Here is a 22,615-nt window from a genome sequence, read left to right as displayed (position 1 = left end):
AGGTCCGTTAGAGTTCAACATGGAGGAGCTTTGGTTCACTTTGGCCTAGAGCAGGAGGGCTTCATTGACACTCGTGGTCTTCCACCCCCCTCCCCCCCGAGTTACCTAGGGTGATGCCTAGTGACACCAACACTTGCTCCCTTGTGACTAGTGGGATTGTGGCTGGAGCAGCAGGTAATGAGTGGGGGCTTTTGGTGTTCCAGATGCCGGTGACCTTCGAGGAGGTGGCTGTGTATTTTACCCAGGGGCAGGGGGCTCTCCTGGACCCCGCTCAGAGAGCCCTCTACAGGGACGTCATGCAGGAGAACTACGAGACAGTGACCTCGCTGGGTAAGGGATTCCTGTCCCCTCGGTTATTCGAAGTCATGGGGTCTGCGTGTCTGAATCTCGTCAGGTTCTTCCCCGGTCAGTTAGATCAGAGGCGAATGGGTTCCATAATGCACAGCTGCCGTGGGAGAGAGACTTGCATCTCCATGCCCTCTCCAGTGGGACATGGGTGTCAAAACCTAATGGACAAGCTAAACCATCTCCACCCATCCAGCTTTCAAAGGGGCATAAATCCAGCATTGTCCTGTCTGTGTTGTTTCTCGCTGCACACACAATCCCTGTTCACCTCCCTCCCTGGGAATAGCTCCAGCCATGGGGAGGGCTCTGGGCTCTGCAGGTTTAGAAAGAGGCAGAGGTTTAAGTCCAGAGCTGTTTGTGAGTCAGCAAGGCCCCCAGAGCGCACAGATCTTGGGAATGCATAGTGAGGGTGTAGTAATAATTCAACTCACCTCCCCAGACAACTTACTCTGCACAAGGGGGCTCAGTGACCATTTTCCCGTCCTCTTGGCTTCCACGTTCCTTCAGCAGAGCGCACGGACAGGTTCCACTCACGGAATGTCCTTTCTGACAAATACTCCACCAATGCTCCATGCACCCTGATCTGGTCTGATTTCACCCTCTGCACAGGATTCCCCTTTCCCCAACCTGAGCTGATCGCCCGGCTGGAACGAGGGGAAGAGCCGTGGGTGCCCGATCTCCAGGCCTGCAAGGAAAGAAGGCTTCCGAGATGCACCCATACAGGTGAGGATTGACACAGAAACCATCTAGGGAATGAAGGAAAAAGCTGAGAATCCCAAAATATGGTGTGAGTAAGCGCCCTCAGTTCTTCCTAATCTCAGCCAGGACAGGGCTGCAGTCATCAGATATAGCTCACGCCATTCCACCCAGCCTCTTATCTGCAGGAGTTTGCTTCCCAGCTTTCCTTCCCTGTGAGTGTTTGGGTGGGATGTTGAGGCAGAATCCAATTGCTCAGTCTTTGTGTTGGGTTTTCCCTTTGTGCTATTCCTCTTTTCCCCCAACACAATGACTCCTGTCTGGATTGTGTCTCTCCCAGCAGGTGCTGAGCGAGGGAGTGAGAATGAGGAGGGGAAACATCATGAAGAAGTTCCCGGGGAAGTGGAACCACAGGGGACCTTTGTGGGAAGAGCTGAAGGGAATTTTTCCCAGTGCTTGGAGCAGGCAGAAGCCTGGAGAAGTTGGCAAAGGTCAGAGAGGCTTCTGGGAAACCACCCAGGGAAGAAAGTGGATGAATCTATTAACAGTGGGGGAAGAGAGGAGGATCCTAGAGTACAGCAGACAAATCCCAAGGAAGAGACACCATGGCACTACCTTCAGTGTGGGAAAGGATTCACTGTGAGATCACAGCTTGTGACACATCAGACAATCCATACTGGAAAGAAACTCCTTCAATGCTTGGACCATGGGGAAAGCTTCAATAAGCTCTCAGATCTTAATAACCATGGGAGATGCCACACTGGAGAGAAACCCACTCAGCCCCTCGAGTGTGGGAAATGTTTGATTTCGAAGGCACAAATAATTAGACATCAGTTTAGCCACAGAGGGGAGAGACCCCATAAGTGCTTGGACTGTGGGAAAAGTTTCATACGAGGGTCAGACCTTGTTAGACATCAGGCAATCCACACAGGAGAGAAACCCCACAAGTGCTTGGACTGTGGAAATAGTTTCACACAGAGGTCACAACTACTTCGTCATCAGGCATTACACACAGGAGAGAGACCCCACAAGTGCTTGGACTGTGGGAAAAGTTTCATACAAGCGTCAGACCTTGTTAGACATCAGGCAATCCACACAGGAGAGAAACCCCACAAGTGCTTGGACTGTGGAAAAAGTTTCATACAAGGGTCAGACCTTGTTAAACATCAGGCATTACACACAGGAGAAAGACCACACAAGTGCTTGGACTGTGGGAAAAGTTTCACACAGAGGTCAAACCTACTTCATCATCAGGCATTACACACAGGAGAGAGACCACATAAGTGCCTGGACTGTGGGAAAAGTTTCACACAGAGGTCACACCTAATTCATCATCAGGCAGTCCACACCCGAGAGAGACCCCACAAGTGCTTGGACTGTGGGAAAAGTTTCATAAGAAGGTCACACCTACTTTGTCATCAGGCATTACACACAGGAGAGAGACCCCACAAGTGCTTGGACTGTGGGAAAACTTTCATACAGAGGTCAGACCTTGTTAAACATCAGGCATTACACACAGGAGAAAGACCGCACAAGTGCCTGGACTGTGGGAAAAGTTTCATAAGAAGGTCAGACCTTGTTCAACATCAGGCTATCCACACAGGAGAGAAACCCCACAAGTGCTTGGACTGTGGGAAAAGTTTCACACACAGGTCAAACCTACTTCATCATCAGGCATTACATACAGGAGAGAGACCACACAAGTGCCTGGACTGTGGGAAAAGTTTCATACAGAGGTCACACCTTGTTCAACATCAGGCTATCCACACAGGAGAGAAACCCCACAAGTGCTTGGACTGTGGGAAAAGTTTCACACAGAGGTCAAACCTACTTCATCATCAGGCATTACACACACGAGAGAGACCCCACAAGTGCTTGGACTGTGAGAAAAGTTTCATAAGAAGGTCACACCTTGTTCAACATCAGGCTATCCACACAGGAGAGAAACCCCACAAGTGCTTGGACTGTGGGAAAAGTTTCACACACAGGTCAAACCTACTTCATCATGAGGCATTACACACAGGAGAGAGACCACACAAGTGCTTGGACTGTGGGAAAAGTTTCATACAGAGGTCACACCTAATTCATCATCAGGCAATCCACACAGGAGAGAGACCCCACAAGTGCTTGGACTGTGGGAAAAGTTTCACACAGAGGTCAAACTTACTTCGTCATCAGGCATTACACACAGTAGAGAGACCCCACAAGTGCTTGGACTGTGGGAAAAGTTTCATACAGAGGTCACAACTTGTTCAACATCAGGCTATCCACACAGGAGAGAAACCCCACAAGTGCTTGGACTGTGGGAAAAGTTTCACACACAGGTCAAACCTACTTCATCATCAGGCATTACACACAGGAGAGAGACCACACAAGTGCTTGGACTGTGGGAAAGGTTTCATACAGAGGTCAGAGCTAATTCATCATCAGGCAATCCACACAGGAGAGAGACCCCACAAGTGCTTGGACTGTGGGAAAAGTTTCATTAGAAGGTCACACCTAGTTCGTCATCATGCAATCCACACAGGAGAGAGACCCCACAAGTGCTTGGACTGTGGGAAAAGTTTCATACAAAGGTCAGACCTTGTTAATCATGAGGCAATCCACACAGGAGAAAGACCTCACAAGTGCTTGGACTGAGGGAAAAGTTTCATAAAGAAGTCAAATCTTGTTTAACATCAGGCAATCCACACAGGAGCGAGACCCCACAAGTGCTTGGACTGTGGGAAATGTTTCACAGTGAGGTCAAACCTTGTTAAACATCAGGCAATCGACCCATGAGCGAGACCCCACAAGTGCTTGTACTGTGGGAAAGGTTACATACAAAGGTCAGACCTTGTGCAACATTAGGCAATCTTCACAGGAGAGACTCCAGAGGTGCTTGGACTGCTGGAAAAATTTCATATGGAGTTCTGACCTCATTAAACATGGAAGAATCCACACAGAATCTAAACTTCTGTGACACATGGCAAGAAAGGGTTCAGCAACTTGCATGTAATTGACTCAGGGTCAACGTTTAGAGAGAGATTTTAAAAGTGTGTCCACCTTAGATAGCTAGAGTTTGAAATGTAAATGTGTATTTTCAAAGACTTGGAAGAAGAGGGCAAGTCATGTCTGAGTAACCTAATTGCCTTCTATGACGAGATAACTGGCTCTGTGGATGAGGGAAAAGCAGTGGATGTGTTATTCCTTGATTTTAGCAAAGCTTTTGATATGATCTCCTACAGTATTCTTGCCAGCAAGTTAAAGAAGTATGGGCTGGATGAATGGACTATAAAGTGGATAGAAAGCTGGCTAGATCGAAGGGCTTAATGGGTAGTGATCAGTGGCTCCATGTCTAGTTGGCAGCCGGTATCAAGAGAAGTGCCCCAAGGTTCGCTCCTGGGGCCAGTTTTGTTCAGTATCTTCATTAATGATCTGGAGGATGGCGTGGATTGCACCCTCAGCAAGTTTGCAGATGACACTAAACTGGTAGAAGTGGTAGATACGCTGGAGGGTAGGGATAGGATACAGAGTGACGTAGACAAATTAGAGGATTGGGCCAAAATAAATCTGATGAGGTTCAACAAGGATAAGTGCAGAGTCCTGCACTTAGGGTGAAAGAATCCCTTTCACTGCTACAGACTAGGGGCTGAATGGGTAGGCAGCAGTTCTGCAGAAAAGGACCTGGGGTTACAGTGGATGAGAAGCTGGATATGAGTCAACAGTGTGCCCTTGTTGCCAAGAAGGTTAACGGCATTTTGGGCTGTATAAGTAGGGGCATTGCCAGCAGATCGAGGGACGTGATCGTTCCCCTCTATTCAACATTGGTGAGGCCTCATCTGGAGTATTGTGTTCAGTTTTGGGCCCCACACTACAAGAAGGATGTTGAAAAATTGGAAAGAGTCCAGCGGAGGGCAACAAAAATGATTAGGGGGCTGGAGCACATGACTTATGAGGAGAGGCTGAGAGAACGGGGATTGTTTAGTCTATAGAAGAGAAGAATGATGGGGGATTTGGTAGCTGCTTTCAACTACCTGAAAGGGGGTTCCAAAGAGGATGGATCTAGACTGTTCTCAGTGGTACCAGATGACAGAACAAGGAGTAATGGTCTCCAGTTGCAGTGGGGAAAGTTTAGGTTGGATATGAGGAAACACTATTTCACTAGGAGGGTGGTGAAGCACTGGAATGGGTTACCTAGGGAGGTGGTGGGATCTCCTTCCTTAGAGGTTTTTAAGGTCAGGCTTGACAAAGCCCTGTCTGGGATGATTTAGTTGGGGATTATTCCTGCTTTGAGCATGGGGTTGGACTAGATGACCTCCTGAGCTCCCTTCCAACCCTGATATTCTATGATTCTAAGAGGGGTAACTGTAGTAGTCTATGTTTTGCTATCCAAAGGATTCCTGTGTTCTGTTAATTCAGGGATCAATAATTCAGCGATTATACCCATCTCCCATGCCACTTGCCCAATTCTAGCTCAGTCTCATTGAATTCACTGGGGTAGGGGCTGAAGGAGGGAATGTTTATAGCTGAAATCACCAAAATGTGTTTTGCCAGGTTAGTGTTAATCGGATCTGTTCCGTTCTCCTGCTCGGACATTTTCTCTGGGGATCCCGGAGACGGAAAGGAGCAGGTGTTACCATCTTGACTACGCATCCCCATGGTGACTCTCTACACTATCAATTCTCAAAGTGTGGGCAGAGCATTCCAGTGGAGGCACAGGAATGTGTCAAGGGAGGCGTGATCAGTGCGGGTTGTTTGGTTGGTTTTTTTAAAGAGCACTGGCTTTCGGCCCCACGTGGCTGGGGCTCATGAAGAAGGAACAGGCCTAGCTGGGAGGTGGGGATAAATGATCAGGCTCTCAAACCCAGGTGCAGCAGCAGCACAGAAGTAAGAGTGGCAATGGGGTGATAAGTCAGCTGTGAACAGCGATATTGATGAATATTATTTTTCACGTGGCCACCCTAACTTCTGTGCTGCTATTGGAGGCCTTCAGAGCTGTGCACATCGCCAGCAACTGCTCTGCCTTTAGAGCTGGGTGGTGATATATGTGCTTTTGATGGTGGGGGCGTAAATGACCACAGACACCATGGGGGGGGGGGCAATGAAACACATTTGAGAACTACTGGTCTACACTGTTATGGTCACCACGTTTATAAAATGATAAATCTTCTCCAAAGTATGTCTTGTGAGGTATCATAGGAAAAGCCATCGCCTGGTGAATATTAGTGTCCCGTTAAAATGTGTCTATCAGCACTGTCCATGGAGCTCTGAGAGTTTGCTGTATGTTTGTTACATGCTGTAAAGCTGGAAAACGCCCACAGATGAGCTCCTCAGAGACAATGGTACCTGCACACCAGCTATGTGCTAAGTGGCCATTAATTGCTTAGTCGGCCATTCTCCAGCTGTGGAGCTGGGAACAGGAGAGTTACAATTCACCGGAAGGACGGCTGGACGCTCACTTAGGCCACAGACTGACTGTCGGCTGCCCCCCGGCTCGGGGATGAACCTCAAAGAGGAGAGTGGTATAAAAGCACAAGGGAGAATTGCCTCCATTTTTACCTCTCTCCCATCTTTACAGAAGGCAACTAGATGGCTTGAAAGGCAACAGGGGCCTTGGAGTGGGGAGGACGGACCAAGGCTGGAAGGAAATCCAGCCTGGGTACTAAGAACTGTGAACTGCCTGCAACAGCAGGTGGGGTGAGAAAACCTGCTTGCTTCGCATTTTCCTTAGATTGGTAAAATTTAAAATGCATGTTTTAATTTTATAGTTTTAACCGGTTCTGACCTTTTACATCTTTCTCCCTTGTAATCCCTGAAAACCCACTTGCTCCAGTTAATAAACTGGTTTTAATATTTTGTCTGGACCTGTGTGTTTTCATTGAAGTGTTTGGGGGATTTGACTGGAGAGAACAAGGCTGTGGCCTAATCCGGCCCCTTTGAATGCTGGTGGCTGTGTGGGAGCAGAGCGTGGGGGGGTTTGTTGTTCACACAGGGAAGCTGCAGGGTGGATTTGATTTAAATCACTAGTCAGGAAGACTCAATTTAATCATGGTTTTCTACATAAAAACATATTCTTGTTGGTTGTTATAACCTTAATACATATTCTTCACAACTCAGAGATAGATGTAGGTTTCATTTTTAGAAGGTACACACTATACATTTTTAAACAGTGATTTATTTTGAAAACTTTTCAGATGAGTTTTACAGCTATATCAGACAATGAATGTTTGTTTGGTTATTTCATTACCAAAGGTAATTGAAGCAGATATTTATGAAGTCATTAGGAGTGAACTATCTCCAATTCAACAGGTTAATCATTAATAGTTGGAGGATTTTCTTGCCATGCTGTATTAGGAGGAGAACATCACCAGACAGACATTTAAATTGTTTTATTTAACTAAAACAACAACGTTCAGTATTCTGGATTTGTTTCTTCAACAGCAAACATATAATATTTTAACAGAAAAGTGTATGTCCCTCTCTTCTCACATTTGTCTCCAGACTTCTCCTTGTCCAGATCTATTCCGCCTCCAACAGTCTTGTATTCATTGAACTTTTTGAAACTTTGCACTTTTTGAGAGCGGTAAGGGATTGACTCTGTGTACACTAATTTGCAGAGGGACAATAGCAGTGAGGTCTGTTATTTCTCACCTCTATATTTTAATTTATTTTAAAACATTTTTGCTGTTAACAAGCATGTTAACTTTGGAGATACAAAGTCACAGTTTTAGAACTGGAAATCTAAGCATCTCTAATGGTATCTTCTAGACTGAGCACTGAGTCACATTGGTTAGATAGAAAGATTAACCTAAGTAATCTATACAGAAGTCTGTGGAACCCAATAAGACTGGGTCCTTAATGCATGAACTAGAGGAACTCATTTACAAAACTTTTTTTAAACATGACATGACTATATTGTCTCATACTATAGAATTGGAATGTATAATCCCTATTCCATGATGAGAGATCTTTGAGCTATAATGTATCTTAATTTAAACTATCTTTAGATAAAATGGTTTTTGAGGAAAAAAATTATCAAAAAAATCCGATTTAAATAACAAAAATCTGATTTTCTTGATTTAAAAAAACAAACAAACATTGATTTTTATTCACCCTGGGAAACAGTGTAAACCATGCCCTGGGATGGAGACTTAAGAAGTTCAACAGTCCAGATTGTACCCTGGTCTATGTTTCACACCCACTGTCTCCTGGAACCCAGAATGGCACTGTTGGGCTTTCATCATCCTGATCCTGAAAGGCAAGCTGAGCAGGGCAAACCAGAGAAGAGGAACCAGCCGACATCCTCAACTCCACTGACGTTGGTTTTGGCTAAATCCTGAACTCCCCCTGGCATGGGAGACTTGAGGTTCTGCTGCCAGCCTTCCCCTCATGCGTCTGTTTCCTTCCCAATGGTCAGGGGTGAAAGTAACTTAAAGGACTTAGCACAGGGGTGAGCAAACTTTTTGGTCCGAGGGCCACATCGGGGTTGTAAAATTGTATGGTAGGTAGGCTGTGCCTCCGCAAACAGCCTGGTCCCACCCCCTATCCGCCCCCTCCCACTTCCCACCCCCTGACTGCCCCCCTCAGAATCCCCAGGAGCCTCTCCCAGGGCAGAGCCCCCAGCCTGGCCAGGCCCCTTCCCGGCGAGCCCCTGCCCCAGGGGGGCCCCGTTCGGAGGGAAGGTAAGAGAGACCCGCTCCCCCCTGCACACCCGGGCTGCAGCGGGATGAGGATATAGAGGTGCAGGGGGGTGAGGGCAGGCGGGGGGCCACAGAAGGCGGGTGCTGGGGATACGGGTGGCAGGCTGGGTTGGGGGCAGGGGCGCACTGAAGGTAAGATGGGGAGATGCAGGGCGATCAGGGGGATTGTGGGGCTGAGGGGAGTGAGGCTGGAATGGGGGAAGATGTGAGTGTGGGGAACTGCGACAGAAGGGGGGATGTGGGGAGGCTGGCGGGGGAAGGGGGAGAGATGCCAAGGCAGCTTCTCCGCCCCATGGGACATGAGGGGGGAGGGGCGGAGAGAAGCTCTTCTTCTCCTGGAACTGGTCAAACCAGCTGTGGGAGTGATCAGGGGACAAACCCCACAGGGCACAGAGGCTACAAGGCAACCCCCCCCCCCACAAGTGGCCCCTTTGGTTCTTCTCTTTTTCTAGCATTTGGCTCAGAGTTGCTGTTACTGGGAGGGTCTGAAGAGCCTGGGGGGGATGTGGAAGTGTGAAAACGGAAAAGGGGATTTCCAGCAGCCATCTTAGTGTTGTTAAGAGACAGAGCAGAAGACAGGCTAACCTTAACCCTAACATCTCGAGATTTGTAGAAGCTGGCATTGTGCGAGGCGGATGGGAAAACTACATGGGAAACTGTTTTCTAACCTAGCTTTAAGCTGAGAATGGACTGCTGACTAAGATAATGGGGAGGAAAATGTATAAACAAGATTCAGCTGTATCCGTTGACATGTGTGAGGGGAATCTATAAATACGTGCTTGAAACTGTTGTACTTTGGAGACCTGCCTAAGGAAGGGGACCCCCCTGTCCGTAGGCTCCCCCTGCAATTGCTTGAAATAAACTGCCTCTGACTTGCTGCTAACAAACACAAGAGTGAAGACTCAGTTTCTTCCACAGGAATCTGGGGGTGACATGGACTAAAGCCCCTTCTGTAACCTCCCCCACTGCGCCTCTCGCCCCGACAGGCTGAGGAATCACTTCCATGTTTCGCTCCAGATCGTCCTGTCTTCCAGGAGACGGGGAAAGGGAATGGCTGTGATGGAGCCAGCTCAGGTAGGGGATTTTCAGGGAGCTGCTGGGCAGAGGGAGGGAGAGGAAGGGCAGAGACAGGGTGTGATAAACCTGCTGATTTTCTGAGTAGGCCCATTGGTGGCGGGGGAGGCGAGAGGGGACATTCCCCCATTTCTCAAACAGGATGTAACCCCCCTCGGCAGGGCTGGGAACATTTTCCAGACTCGCAGTGCTGGAGCCTGACCCCACTGACTTGAGGCTGCTGTGAAATACGAAGGGAAGCTGTCGGGATTCCTGTCCCTGTCCCCAGCTCAGAGCTCTGCTTCTCGAATCAGCCTGTGGCTGGCAGGCGTGTGGGAAATGAGAAGTCCCTGCCCTGCTCTGTGTGCTGGGGGCGACGGAGCTCTCACCTTCTCCCCACCCTGAAGCCTCCTGGCTGCTCTGAGCCGGGTGGGTTTGTGATTCTGCTACTCTGGCGGAGCAAAAAATTGTGGCGGAGTAAAAAAAAAAAAACAGTTTTGCAGGGGCTGGGGGCATTAGCAGGCCCCAGCCGTGCTGCCGGATCGCATACAGCGCCCCGGCCGCGCGCGCTGCCTTCCCCACGGAGCCTCCCACCCCCCGGCCCGCCCTGAGCACATGCAGCGCGTCCTGCCACTGGCAGGGAGCCCTGCGCCTCTCCCACTCGGCTGCGCTCCAGCGGCTCCTTCCCGGCGGGGCAAGCCGCTGGAGCGCAGCCGAGCAGGAGAGGCGCAGGGCTCCCTGGCAGCGGCGGGGAAGTTTATCGGTTCGCCGGCTGCCCCGTCTGGGACAAGTCTCGGCCCCGCAGCCCCTCTCCGCCGCGTGTCTCCAGCGGGCGGCCCACGCCCCCAGGCCGCGCCGCCCACCCGGGCCCTGCCTGCTCCGCGCTGCCTCCGGACCCACCACGCTGCCCCGTGCTCTGCAGGGCTGGAGCGACCTCCGCGCTGCACTTCAGCGCTCCCGGCCCGGCCGGCCATGGCCCATGTGCCTAGGCTGCTGCACAGGGGCGTCTCCTCCCCAGGCCCAGCTCAGGATCCAATGGGGCAGGGATTTGGGGAGGGATCCAATGGGGGAAGGAAGGGGGTAGAGTCGGGGAGTGGGGGCGAGAACCCCTCCGGGCTCCGCCTGTGCGCTGGAGCGGAGGGCAAAATTGTTTGTTTGTCCCGTGTCCCGACCGAACATCGGTCGGGAAGCGGGACAAACAAGCAAAAATCGGGACAGTCCCGATAAAATCGGGACGTCTGGTCACCCTAACTCTGGCCCTCCCAGACCTTCATGGTTTTTTTCCTTTCCCATGACTAGCGGGATTGTGGCTGGAGCAGCAGGTGCTGAGTGAGGGACTCTTGGTGTTTCAGATGCCGGTGACCTTCGAGGAGGTGGCTATTTATTTCACCAAAGGGCAGGGGGCTCTGCTTGACCCCGCTCAGAGAGCCCTCTACAGGGACGTGATGCAGGAGAACTACGAGACGGTGACCTCGCTGGGTAAGGGATTCCCGTCCCCTCGGTTATTCGAAGTCATGGGGTCTGCGTGTCGGACTCTGGTCAGGTTCTTCCCCGGTCAGTTAGATCAGAGGCGAGTGGGTTCCATAATGCACAGCTGCCATGTGAGAAATACTTGCATCTCTGTGCCCTCTCCAGTGGGACGTGGGTGTCAAAGCCCAATGGACAAGTTAAACCATCCCCACCCCTCCAGCTTTCAAAGGGGCATATATGCAGCATTGTGTCGTTTCTCGGCTGCACACGCAATCCCTGTTCACCTCCCTCCTTGGGAATAGCTCCAGCCATGGGGAGGGCCCTGGGCTCTGCAGGTTTAGAAAGAGGCAGGGGTTTAAGTGCAGAGCTGTGTGTGAGTCAGCAAGGCCCCCAGAGCGCACAGATCCTGGGAACGCCTAGTGAGGGTGTAGTAATAATTCAACTCACCTCCCCAGACAACTTCCTCTGCACAAGGGACTCAGTGACCATTTTCCCGTCCTCTTGGCTTCCACGTTCCTTCAGCAAAGATTTAGTATCCACTGGCATAGGGAGGTTAACGATATACTTAACCCTTTCCTTATCTACAAATCTTCCCCCTGCACTGAGCCGAATTCCAAGGTATTGCACTTCTCTTTGTTTGAGCTGGGATTTAGAGAGGTTAAGTTTCAAGGCCTACTTTCTGCAGCTAGTCAGCAACCGCTGCATTAACGCTTCGTGTTCTTGCTCTGTTTCACTGACTATTAAAATGTCCTCTACATACTGGACTATTCTTCCCGGTTTTAACAATCCCTCCTTTTCTAGCATATTTCTCACTACAGTATGAAATATTGTGGGTGCGTCACAGTAGCCCATAGGCAAAACATTCCAACAGTATTGTACACCCTGGAACACAAAAGCTGTTCTGTATTGGGACTCTGGGTTTAAAGGTAAACTCCAAAAGCCATTTGCCACATTGAGTACTGAGAACCACTTCATATCAGGGGTTACCACCTCCAATAATTCTGGGTAGGCAGCCACCACTGGTGCTCCTCGTTTGGCAGTTCTGTTTAACCCCCGATAGTCAATAGTTAATCTCCATGTTCCATCAGGTTTTCTAACTGGCCAGATTGGTGCCGCATTAGGTGCCGAACACCTTCTAATCAATTTTCGTTTTTCCAATTCTTCTATTACTTGTCTTAAAGATTCTTGTGCTTCCTGAGGGATTGGGTATTGTTTTATGTATGGGGGTGTATCCCCTTCTAAAGTGATGGAGGTCTGCATTTTCCCCGTATCTAGGGAGTCCGCTGCCCAGACGGCTTGAATCTCAGCCCACCAACCTTCCCGGCCTTTCGGCGAAGGAGTTGGCTGTTTAGATTTTATTGCTTTTACTGTCTGCGTAGCAAGCCCCATAGGGATCAGGTTAGTGTCATTTGAATCCTGGGTTACAGTGAGAGTTTGTCTAATACACATATTTGGAAAATCTAGGATTAATCCCAGTGGCTTAATAGTTTCTGCCCCAATTAAGTTTTCTCTCCCTGCGATAGCACACTTTTCCTGAATGGTATGTACACCAAACTGGAGAGGGAGGGTTTTAACATTATATGTTTGCTTAGTTCCTGATATGCCCTGGATCTGAACGGAATCCCCGATTGGATATACATTAAATTCATCTTTTACTATCGGAATTCCAGCCCCCGTGTCCAATAGAAAATCTACAAGCCCATCCCCACCTCGGCTGCTTAAGTGGGGGCGTCCCCAGACATCTATTGTCATGGGTTGCTGGAAAATGCATTCCGAGTTACAGAGAGGGCTGTCCTATTCTGTTGAATTAGTGACAATCGGGTCATTCAGTCCAGATGCCAAGACCGTCGCCTGAGCTACCTTCATCCCTGTCTTATCTTCCTCCTTTCGAGACTCCTTGCCAATCATACATGCCTGCAACTGTGCCCGCAGCTTCTCAATCTCTCCCTTCAGATCTAAGTTCTCCTGTTTCAAAACTCCAGGCGCTACCCGTTCACTCTCTCCATTTCTTCCTCTGCCTTTATTCATTCCGTGACCTCTCCAACCCCGGCCACAGCTGCGGGGAGAGTATCCAGGACCCTCTGTTTTCCACTGTCCTAACTGTGTACGCCACTCAATGACAGGAGTTCCTTCCTGTTGTTTAACTGCAGTTTCCACTTTTTCAATCCATTCATTCCAGGTAGGGTGACCAGACAGCAAATGTGAAAAATCGGTACGGGGGTGGGGGGTAATAGGAGCCTATATAAGAAAAAGACCCAAAAATCGGGACTGTCCCTATAAAATCGGGACATCTGGTCACCCTAATTCCAGGGTATATCTCTACCTCCGTTCTTGCACCAAGCCTTCATCCAATCTAACACCCCAGAAGGCATTGCCTCTAACACAAGTTGCTTCAAATCCTCAAGATTTGTAGCCGCCGCTGTTAACCTAGTGTATGTTTGTATTCTATCAGCTAGCTTTGCCGGAGCTTCCCCTGGCATTCTTGTAATTCCTTTAAGTATCGCTAACTCACTAGATAGCTTAAAATGCTTTTGAACCACAGGTTTAACCATTTGCATAACATTATCATCAAAACCAAGGGTATAACAGTTCAGTGGTCCCAAAAGCGTTTGTACCAGGATTGGTTCCTGTAACATGTCAATTCCCACAGCTTTTAATAACTATGAGCATTTATGGAGCCATGCCATAAATTCGTTAAAATTCTCGGAAGGCGGGGGACCGACGGCTCCAGCTACCGCAGTTAGCTCATTAATTTTTAAAGCATCGAGTCTGGCACTTAAGCCGCTTACTCGAGGCGGGTGAGGTGTGTATGTACTTTTAGATGCCTGATATCTTTCCCTCTCTATATAATTAGGTGCCTGATTTATTTCTCTTTCTGCATAATTGCCAGGGGACCATGGTTCTCTTAAATTGTCAGTTAGTCTTTTTGTTGCCGTTTCCACTGCATTCCATGGCCTCAATGACAGTGGACCCTCAGTGCGTGGGGTAGTATCAAGGGTAAATTGGGGTGTATGCGGAGTATTGGGGTCAGGTTCTTTGGCAGGGGTTTCTCCCTCAATTTCTCCCATTTCTCCTGTTTTAACTGGAATTGATCTAGGTTTGGGGGAGGGTTTGCCCATAACCTGGTTCTCATCATAAGGTGGCGGATGTGGTGCTGTAGCCCCTACCCATGGGTCAATAGAGGATGATTCAACTGGGTCATTCCACATGTCCCCACTGCAGCATCCATTCCAATTGTCCCATGTCCCATCTTTTAATTTAGCTAGGGCTACCTGTTTCCATTTCTGTCCCCACACTTCAGGTACAGTAAAAGCACTTGAAGCCTGCTGAACTAAGGGGGACGGTACCTTTGGCTTTTGCAGGTTTTCTACAGCTATCTCTAATCTCTTATTTTCCTGCTGTGTTTGCTGGAGCATATCATGAGTTTGAACTGCCTGTTGCCCTGTTAAAAGGGCTTGGGCTTTCCAGTGCTCGACTGCCTGGGTTGCTTCCTCCAAAGCTTTAGTTACCTCTTCTACTTCCCTAGTCTTTTCCATTACCTGTCTGGCTAGCATAATGGCGTGCTGTTTAAGCCATCGTACTGCTATAGACATTAATTGCAAAATTCTTGCTTTTTTACTTTTATTATTATTCTTTAAAGGGTCTGTTTCTGCCATTGCTTTACATATGCCAGTCCATGTTTCCCCACTTTCTTTTTGAAATTCATATGGACCCCCTTTACTGGCAATCCAGAGAGTCCAGGAGTTATGAAACTCCATGGGGATTTGAAGGGAGGGGAAAAGGGGGTTCCCTAGCTCGTGGTTTTCTGCCATGTTAGATCACGATTCCTACAGCGGACAGCTTGCTTACTCACCAGATCAGAGGTCAGGGTCACCAGTGTTGTCCGTAGCTACCGGTGTGGTGCTCTACTCTTGTTCGATGATGATAACAGTCGGCGGCATGCGTGTTCCCTCTGACTGCTGCCCCAGCTCTGTGCAGATAGCTGACACAGCAGACCCCGAGAGAACCCCCAATGACCACACACTCTAGTAAGGTACGAAGGAACCCGAGCCTGGTTTATTCTCAAATGAAGCACAGTAATAGTTTCCTATAGACTCTACAGGACATACTACGAATATGTGCCCCCTGGCAATGGACACAGCTCAGTCAGTGGCGGGACTTTCCACTGCCCCCTAGGCTGGCCAAAGATATGTACTCTGGGACCTACTTTTATACAGTTACAGGACAAATTACTCATCCCTCCTGATGTACTGAGGTACAGCCTCTTGGCTCATTAGGGTCTGTCTCCCCTTTGATCATGTTGTTCCAGACATACAGATCTATCCATCATGCTGTCCTGTCTTTAAGATGCACCTGCCTGTTCCTTGTTATGTCTATGGAGTGTCCTTGTATCGGGTTATCCAGGTGCCATCTTGGCACAAGTTCCTCTTATTAGCACTTATATGTTAAGCACCTGCTTCTAACAACCTTCTTCTCACCAACTTCTGTGAGCGGGGCCTGCCTCTGGCTCACAGCCCAGCTTTTGCTTAGCAGTGCCTGGAAGTACTTTGGTTCAGGCTTCAGGCCTCAGACTAGGCCTCTGACACAAGAATTTATATTTCAGGGCCTCATCTTACTACAACCCCATGACTGTTGGCCCCTTACTGAAACTTAGTGGGGGGGAGAGGGGTTGGTTGGCTTCTCCCAGTACCAAAAGACAGGAAGGGCCAATGAGAAAAGAAAACCCTGAGGCAGGCAGGCCAATGAGGGAGTCAGGTGCCCGTTCTCTGTGTGAGCTGGAGTTGCCTGCCAGAGAAGGACAGAGGAGCAGACAGAGCTGGGTCGGAGGCAGAGCAGCAGAAGCACTGATGCAGAGGGTTGCTGGGTCTGGAGCAGTCTGGAGCTGGGTGCTGTGAGCAACTGGGGAGAGTGAGGGGGGGGACCCTGGGCAGCGTAGGATGACATCATGTTTTCCTTTCCCCCTTCCCATTTTTTACTTATTTTTTTTATTACTTGCTGTTTAATAAATCGTATTTGTTCTGAACTCAATGCGATGCTGAATGGCGACATCAGGGATGCGTCCGGAGTGAAGAGAGCACCCCAGAGTGGGGATACGACACCCTAGCCTCTGTCCTGAGTGATCGCAACAAAATTGGGGATGAAAACCCCGCAGGAATCTTGGGGCCAGCCTTGTCAGGGTTTCAGACACCAGAGTGGAAGGGGGGTCTCCAGGTAAAGGGAGTGGGAGCGAGGACTCAGCTCCTTTTGCTATTCGATTCTATCAGGGTGGTGTATAAGCCAGAAGAGTTCCCCACAATAGTAAGACCGTTTCCCCCTCTTACCTCTCTGCATATTTATTGGCTTCTTGATAAGTTAGTTAGGATTATAGGGGAAAGTGTCAGAGCGGCCACCAGTGAGAGTTGCTGGCCACACTGTGAGGCCACCAAATTTGGTCGTGAGAACCCCTGGGCTAGATGCTCATGATGGGCCCTTCTGACCGTAGAGCCTGTGAGTGTAACAGGAGCCGGACACAGAGATGCTGCAGCGCGCTGGGTTGATCGCTAGGACCCAGGAGCAGCTGGGAGGCGGCTCTGGGGGGAGCGATCGCTGGGCTCAGGCCCGACAGCAGGAAGTGACTCGCAGCCGCTGCGGTGACTCTGGCTCCCAGCGAGATCCCCGAGCCCCGGCGGCTGGTGCTGGGAGCCCGGAGCCCTGGCTGCAGCGGGGAGAGGGGAATCTCCAGCAGGGCCCTTCCCGCTGCTCCCCGGGAGCCTCTCCCAGGGCAGAGCCCCCAGCCCGGCCAGGCCCCTTCCCGGCCCCTGCCCCAGGGGGGGCCCCGCTCGGAGGGAAGGTAAGAGAGACCCGCCCCCCCCCAGCACACCCGGGCTGCAGGGGGAGGAGGATAAAGAGGTGCAGGCGGGGGGGGGGGGACGCAGGAGGCGGGTGCTGGGGATGCGGGGGGCAGGCTGGGATGGGGGCCGGGGTGCACTGAAGAGAAGATGGGGCGATTCGGGTGGATTGTGGGGCTGAAGGGTGCGAGGCTGGAATTGGGGATGATGTGAGTGGGGGGCACTGCGAGGGAAGGAGGGTGTGGGGAGACTGGCGGGGGACAGAGGCAAAAACCCAGCCCCCACACCCTGCTCCCAGTTTGTTATTGTCAGACACACCCGTGCTGGTGGGGTCTGTGTCTCATGAGTTTTGGGGTCTGCCCAGGGCCCTGGTCTGATTTCTGGGCAGGATTCACATCTCAGCCACACCGGAGTCACTGCTACTTTGGGAGGCAGGGAGTGTGGATGGGCCAATGGGATCAGCCTCTGCCTGCCTGTCCCTGGGGGCTGCTGCAGGAGTCCAGGGCAGCTCATTCTTTAGGTGATGCCATCAGAGGGCTCCTGCTGCTCCTAAGGGAGAGGAGTTTACACGGCAGTGTGGGGAAATCCCCCAAAGTGGCCCCTTTAGTTCTGCTTTTTTTCTAGCATTTGGCTCAGAGATACTGTTACTGGGAGGGTCTGAAGAGTCTGGGGGGGAATTGGGGTGTGACATGGACTGAAGCCCCTTCTCTAACCTCCCCCATCGCCCCTCTTGCCCCAACAGGCTGAGGAATCACGTCCACGTTTTGCTCCAGTCTTCCAGGAGACAGGGAAGGGAAATGTCTGTGATGGAGCCAGCTCAGGTACGGGATTTTCAGGGAGCTCCTGGGCAGGGGCAGGGAGGAGACAAGGTGTGATGAACCTGTTGATTTTCTGAGTGGGCCCATTGGTGATGGGGGAGGGGAGACGGGACATTCTCCCATTTCTCAAACAGGATACAACCCCCTTGCACAGGGCTGGGAGTGAGACCCCACTAGCCTGAGGCTGCTGTGAAATACGAAGGGAAGCTGTTGGGATTCCTGTCCCTGTCCCCGGCTCAGAGCTCTGCTTCCCGTATCAGCCTGTGTCTGGCAGGCGTGTGGGAAATGAGAAGACCCTGCCCTGCTCCGTGTCCTGTGGGGGGACAAGGAGCTCTCACCTTCTCCCCACCCCCTGAAGCCTCCTGGCTGCTCTGAGCAGGGTGGGGGTGGGATTCTGCTACTCTGGCGCTCCCAGAGCTTCCATTTCTTTATCCTTCTGTTGCCGGCACAGAGGGCCCAAGGGGGACAACAGTGGGGTTCGTTGCCCGGTGTGCTTCACGCCAATGAACACACCAGGGTAGAGAAGCAGATAAAGTTTATTCGAGATCTCTGAAAAGGCACTAGGAGACCAGCATGTCTCAAATCAAGCGTGCAGATACAAGCAGTTTTTCCCTTTTATACCCAAGTTGTTTACTTCAGCTTAGCTTCCCCCTTCCTTCCCCCCCTCCCCCCCCCCTTCCTTCCCCTGTAGCAGTTACATTAAGCAATGTTGGCTGCTGTCATTGTAGCTTGTTAGTAATTTTCCCTTCTGCAAGTTATCTTGTCCTTCAGCTGGAGACATGTAGGCCCCCTTATCTCTACCGCTTTAGACAGGTTTGAGCTGCGTTGCAACTGACAGCTGACTGTTACACATCCTGCTTTTCACCTGCTGGCATTTTAGGTGGGTTAGAGTTCAACATGGAGGAGCTTTGGTTCACTTTGGCCTAGAGCAGGAGGGCTTCATTGACACTCGTGGTCTTCCACCCCCCTCCCCCCCGAGTTACCTAGGGTGATGCCTAGTGACACCAACACTTGCTCCCTTGTGACTAGTGGGATTGTGGCTGGAGCAGCAGGTAATGAGTGGGGGCTTTTGGTGTTCCAGATGCCGGTGACCTTCGAGGAGGTGGCTGTGTATTTTACCCAGGGGCAGGGGGCTCTCCTGGACCCCGCTCAGAGAGCCCTCTACAGGGACGTCATGCAGGAGAACTACGAGACAGTGACCTCGCTGGGTAAGGGATTCCTGTCCCCTCGGTTATTCGAAGTCATGGGGTCTGCGTGTCTGAATCTCGTCAGGTTCTTCCCCGGTCAGTTAGATCAGAGGCGAATGGGTTCCATAATGCACAGCTGCCGTGGGAGAGAGACTTGCATCTCCATGCCCTCTCCAGTGGGACATGGGTGTCAAAACCTAATGGACAAGCTAAACCATCTCCACCCATCCAGCTTTCAAAGGGGCATAAATCCAGCATTGTCCTGTCTGTGTTGTTTCTCGCTGCACACACAATCCCTGTTCACCTCCCTCCCTGGGAATAGCTCCAGCCATGGGGAGGGCTCTGGGCTCTGCAGGTTTAGAAAGAGGCAGAGGTTTAAGTCCAGAGCTGTTTGTGAGTCAGCAAGGCCCCCAGAGCGCACAGATCTTGGGAACGCCTAGTGAGGGTGTAGTAATAATTCAACTCACCTCCACAGACAACTTACTCTGCATAAGGGGGCTCAGTGACCATTTTCCCGTCCTCTTGGCTTCCACGTTCCTTCAGCAGAGCGCACGGACAGGTTCCACTCACGGAATGTCCTTTCTGACAAATACTCCACCAATGCTCCATGCACCCTGATCTGGTCTGATTTCACCCTCTGCACAGGATTCCCCTTTCCCCAACCTGAGCTGATCGCCCGGCTGGAACGAGGGGAAGAGCCGTGGGTGCCCGATCTCCAGGCCTGCAAGGAAAGAAGGCTTCCGAGATGCACCCATACAGGTGAGGATTGACACATAAACCATCTAGGGAATGAAGGAAAAAGCTGAGAATCCCAAAATATGGTGTGAGTAAGCGCCCTCAGTTCTTCCTAATCTCAGCCAGGACAGGGCTGCAGTCATCAGATATAGCTCACGCCATTCCACCCAGCCTCTTATCTGCAGGAGTTTGCTTCCCAGCTTTCCTTCCCTGTGAGTGTTTGGGTGGGATGTTGAGGCAGAATCCAATTGCTCAGTCTTTGTGTTGGGTTTTCCCTTTGTGCTATTCCTCTTTCCCCCCAACACAATGACTCCTGTCTGGATTGTGTCTCTCCCAGCAGGTGCTGAGCGAGGGAGTGAGAATGAGGAGGGGAAACATCATGAAGAAGTTCCCGGGGAAGTGGAACCACAGGGGACCTTTGTGGGAAGAGCTGAAGGGAATTTTTCCCAGTGCTTGGAGCAGGCAGAAGCCTGGAGAAGTTGGCAAAGGTCAGAGAGGCTTCTGGGAAACCACCCAGGGAAGAAAGTGGATGAATCTATTAACAGTGGGGGAAGAGAGGAGGATCCTAGAGTACAGCAGACAAATCCCAAGGAAGAGACACCATGGCACTACCTTCAGTGTGGGAAAGGATTCACTGTGAGATCGCAGCTTGTGACACATCAGACAATCCATACTGGAAAGAAACTCCTTCAATGCTTGGACCATGGGGAAAGCTTCAATAAGCTCTCAGATCTTAATAACCATGGGAGATGCCACACTGGAGAGAAACCCACTCAGCCCCTCGAGTGCGGGAAATGTTTGATTTCGAAGACACAAATAATTAGACATCAGTTTAGCCACAGAGGGGAGAGACCCCATAAGTGCTTGGACTGTGGGAAAAGTTTCATACGAGGGTCAGACCTTGTTAGACATCAGGCAATCCACACAGGAGAGAAACCCCACAAGTGCTTGGACTGTGGAAAAAGTTTCACACAGAGGTCACAACTACTTCGTCATCAGGCATTACACACAGGAGAGAGACCCCACAAGTGCTTGGACTGTGGGAAAAGTTTCATACAAGCGTCAGACCTTGTTAGACATCAGGCAATCCACACAGGAGAGAAACCCCACAAGTGCTTGGACTGTGGAAAAAGTTTCATACAAGGGTCAGACCTTGTTAAACATCAGGCATTACACACAGGAGAAAGACCACACAAGTGCTTGGACTGTGGGAAAAGTTTCACACAGAGGTCAAACCTACTTCATCATCAGGCATTACACACAGGAGAGAGACCACATAAGTGCCTGGACTGTGGGAAAAGTTTCACACAGAGGTCACACCTAATTCATCATCAGGCAGTCCACACCCGAGAGAGACCCCACAAGTGCTTGGACTGTGGGAAAAGTTTCATAAGAAGGTCACACCTACTTTGTCATCAGGCATTACACACAGGAGAGAGACCCCACAAGTGCTTGGACTGTGGGAAAACTTTCATACAGAGGTCAGACCTTGTTAAACATCAGGCATTCCACACAGGAGAAAGACCGCACAAGTGCCTGGACTGTGGGAAAAGTTTCATAAGAAGGTCAGACCTTGTTCAACATCAGGCTATCCACACAGGAGAGAAACCCCACAAGTGCTTGGACTGTGGGAAAAGTTTCACACACAGGTCAAACCTACTTCATCATCAGGCATTACATACAGGAGAGAGACCACACAAGTGCCTGGACTGTGGGAAAAGTTTCATACAGAGGTCACACCTTGTTCAACATCAGGCTATCCACACAGGAGAGAAACCCCACAAGTGCTTGGACTGTGGGAAAAGTTTCACACAGAGGTCAAACCTACTTCATCATCAGGCATTACACACACGAGAGAGACCCCACAAGTGCTTGGACTGTGAGAAAAGTTTCATAAGAAGGTCACACCTTGTTCAACATCAGGCTATCCACACAGGAGAGAAACCCCACAAGTGCTTGGACTGTGGGAAAAGTTTCACACACAGGTCAAACCTACTTCATCATGAGGCATTACACACAGGAGAGAGACCACACAAGTGCTTGGACTGTGGGAAAAGTTTCATACAGAGGTCACACCTAATTCATCATCAGGCAATCCACACAGGAGAGAGACCCCACAAGTGCTTGGACTGTGGGAAAAGTTTCACACAGAGGTCAAACTTACTTCGTCATCAGGCATTACACACAGTAGAGAGACCCCACAAGTGCTTGGACTGTGGGAAAAGTTTCATACAGAGGTCACAACTTGTTCAACATCAGGCTATCCACACAGGAGAGAAACCCCACAAGTGCTTGGACTGTGGGAAAAGTTTCACACACAGGTCAAACCTACTTCATCATCAGGCATTACACACAGGAGAGAGACCACACAAGTGCTTGGACTGTGGGAAAGGTTTCATACAGAGGTCAGAGCTAATTCATCATCAGGCAATCCACACAGGAGAGAGACCCCACAAGTGCTTGGACTGTGGGAAAAGTTTCATTAGAAGGTCACACCTAGTTCGTCATCAGGCAATCCACACAGGAGAGAGACCCCACAAGTGCTTGGACTGTGGGAAAAGTTTCATACAAAGGTCAGACCTTGTTAATCATGAGGCAATCCACACAGGAGAAAGACCTCACAAGTGCTTGGACTGAGGGAAAAGTTTCATAAAGAAGTCAAATCTTGTTTAACATCAGGCAATCCACACAGGAGCGAGACCCCACAAGTGCTTGGACTGTGGGAAATGTTTCACAGTGAGGTCAAACCTTGTTAAACATCAGGCAATCGACCCATGAGCGAGACCCCACAAGTGCTTGTA

The 22,615-nt window shown here is 50.3% G+C and overlaps 2 protein-coding genes across 2 annotated transcripts; both read left to right on the top strand.

The window, feature by feature from the left end:
• The first annotated feature begins 203 nt into the window (after positions 1-203).
• Positions 204-13,366, top strand: LOC135888221 (zinc finger protein 436-like). The gene is made up of 7 exons (XM_065416031.1): positions 204-330; positions 955-1,068; positions 2,057-2,861; positions 2,946-3,231; positions 9,710-9,797; positions 11,076-11,255; positions 13,200-13,366. The coding sequence occupies exons 1-7, from the start codon at positions 204-206 to the stop codon at positions 13,364-13,366; spliced, it is 1,767 nt and encodes a 588-aa protein (XP_065272103.1).
• Positions 13,367-18,973: 5,607 nt separating this feature from the next.
• Positions 18,974-22,451, top strand: LOC135888220 (zinc finger protein 850-like). Its single transcript, XM_065416030.1, has 4 exons — positions 18,974-19,100; positions 19,725-19,838; positions 20,155-20,302; positions 20,723-22,451. Exons 1-4 carry the CDS (start codon positions 18,974-18,976, stop codon positions 22,449-22,451), a joined length of 2,118 nt encoding a protein of 705 aa, XP_065272102.1.
• The last annotated feature ends 164 nt before the right edge of the window (positions 22,452-22,615 follow it).

The sequence above is a fragment of the Emys orbicularis genome, chromosome 13 (genome assembly GCF_028017835.1).
Source record: "Emys orbicularis isolate rEmyOrb1 chromosome 13, rEmyOrb1.hap1, whole genome shotgun sequence".
Classification (NCBI taxonomy): domain Eukaryota; kingdom Metazoa; phylum Chordata; order Testudines; family Emydidae; genus Emys; species Emys orbicularis.
This window is presented reverse-complemented; position numbering and strand designations above follow the sequence as displayed.

Coding starts and splice junctions, on each gene's coding strand:
- LOC135888221 (XM_065416031.1), top strand. CDS start 204: ATGCCGGTGACCTTCGAGGAGGTGGCTGTGTATTTTACCCAGGGGCAG. Junction 1,069..2,056: donor TCCGAGATGCACCCATACAG/GTGAGGATTGAC, acceptor CATTACACACAG/GAGAGAGACCCCACAAGTGC. Junction 3,232..9,709: donor GTCATCAGGCATTACACACA/GTAGAGAGACCC, acceptor TCGCCCCGACAG/GCTGAGGAATCACTTCCATG.
- LOC135888220 (XM_065416030.1), top strand. CDS start 18,974: ATGCCGGTGACCTTCGAGGAGGTGGCTGTGTATTTTACCCAGGGGCAG. Junction 19,101..19,724: donor CGAGACAGTGACCTCGCTGG/GTAAGGGATTCC, acceptor CCCTCTGCACAG/GATTCCCCTTTCCCCAACCT. Junction 20,303..20,722: donor GCCTGGAGAAGTTGGCAAAG/GTCAGAGAGGCT, acceptor AGACCTTGTTAG/ACATCAGGCAATCCACACAG.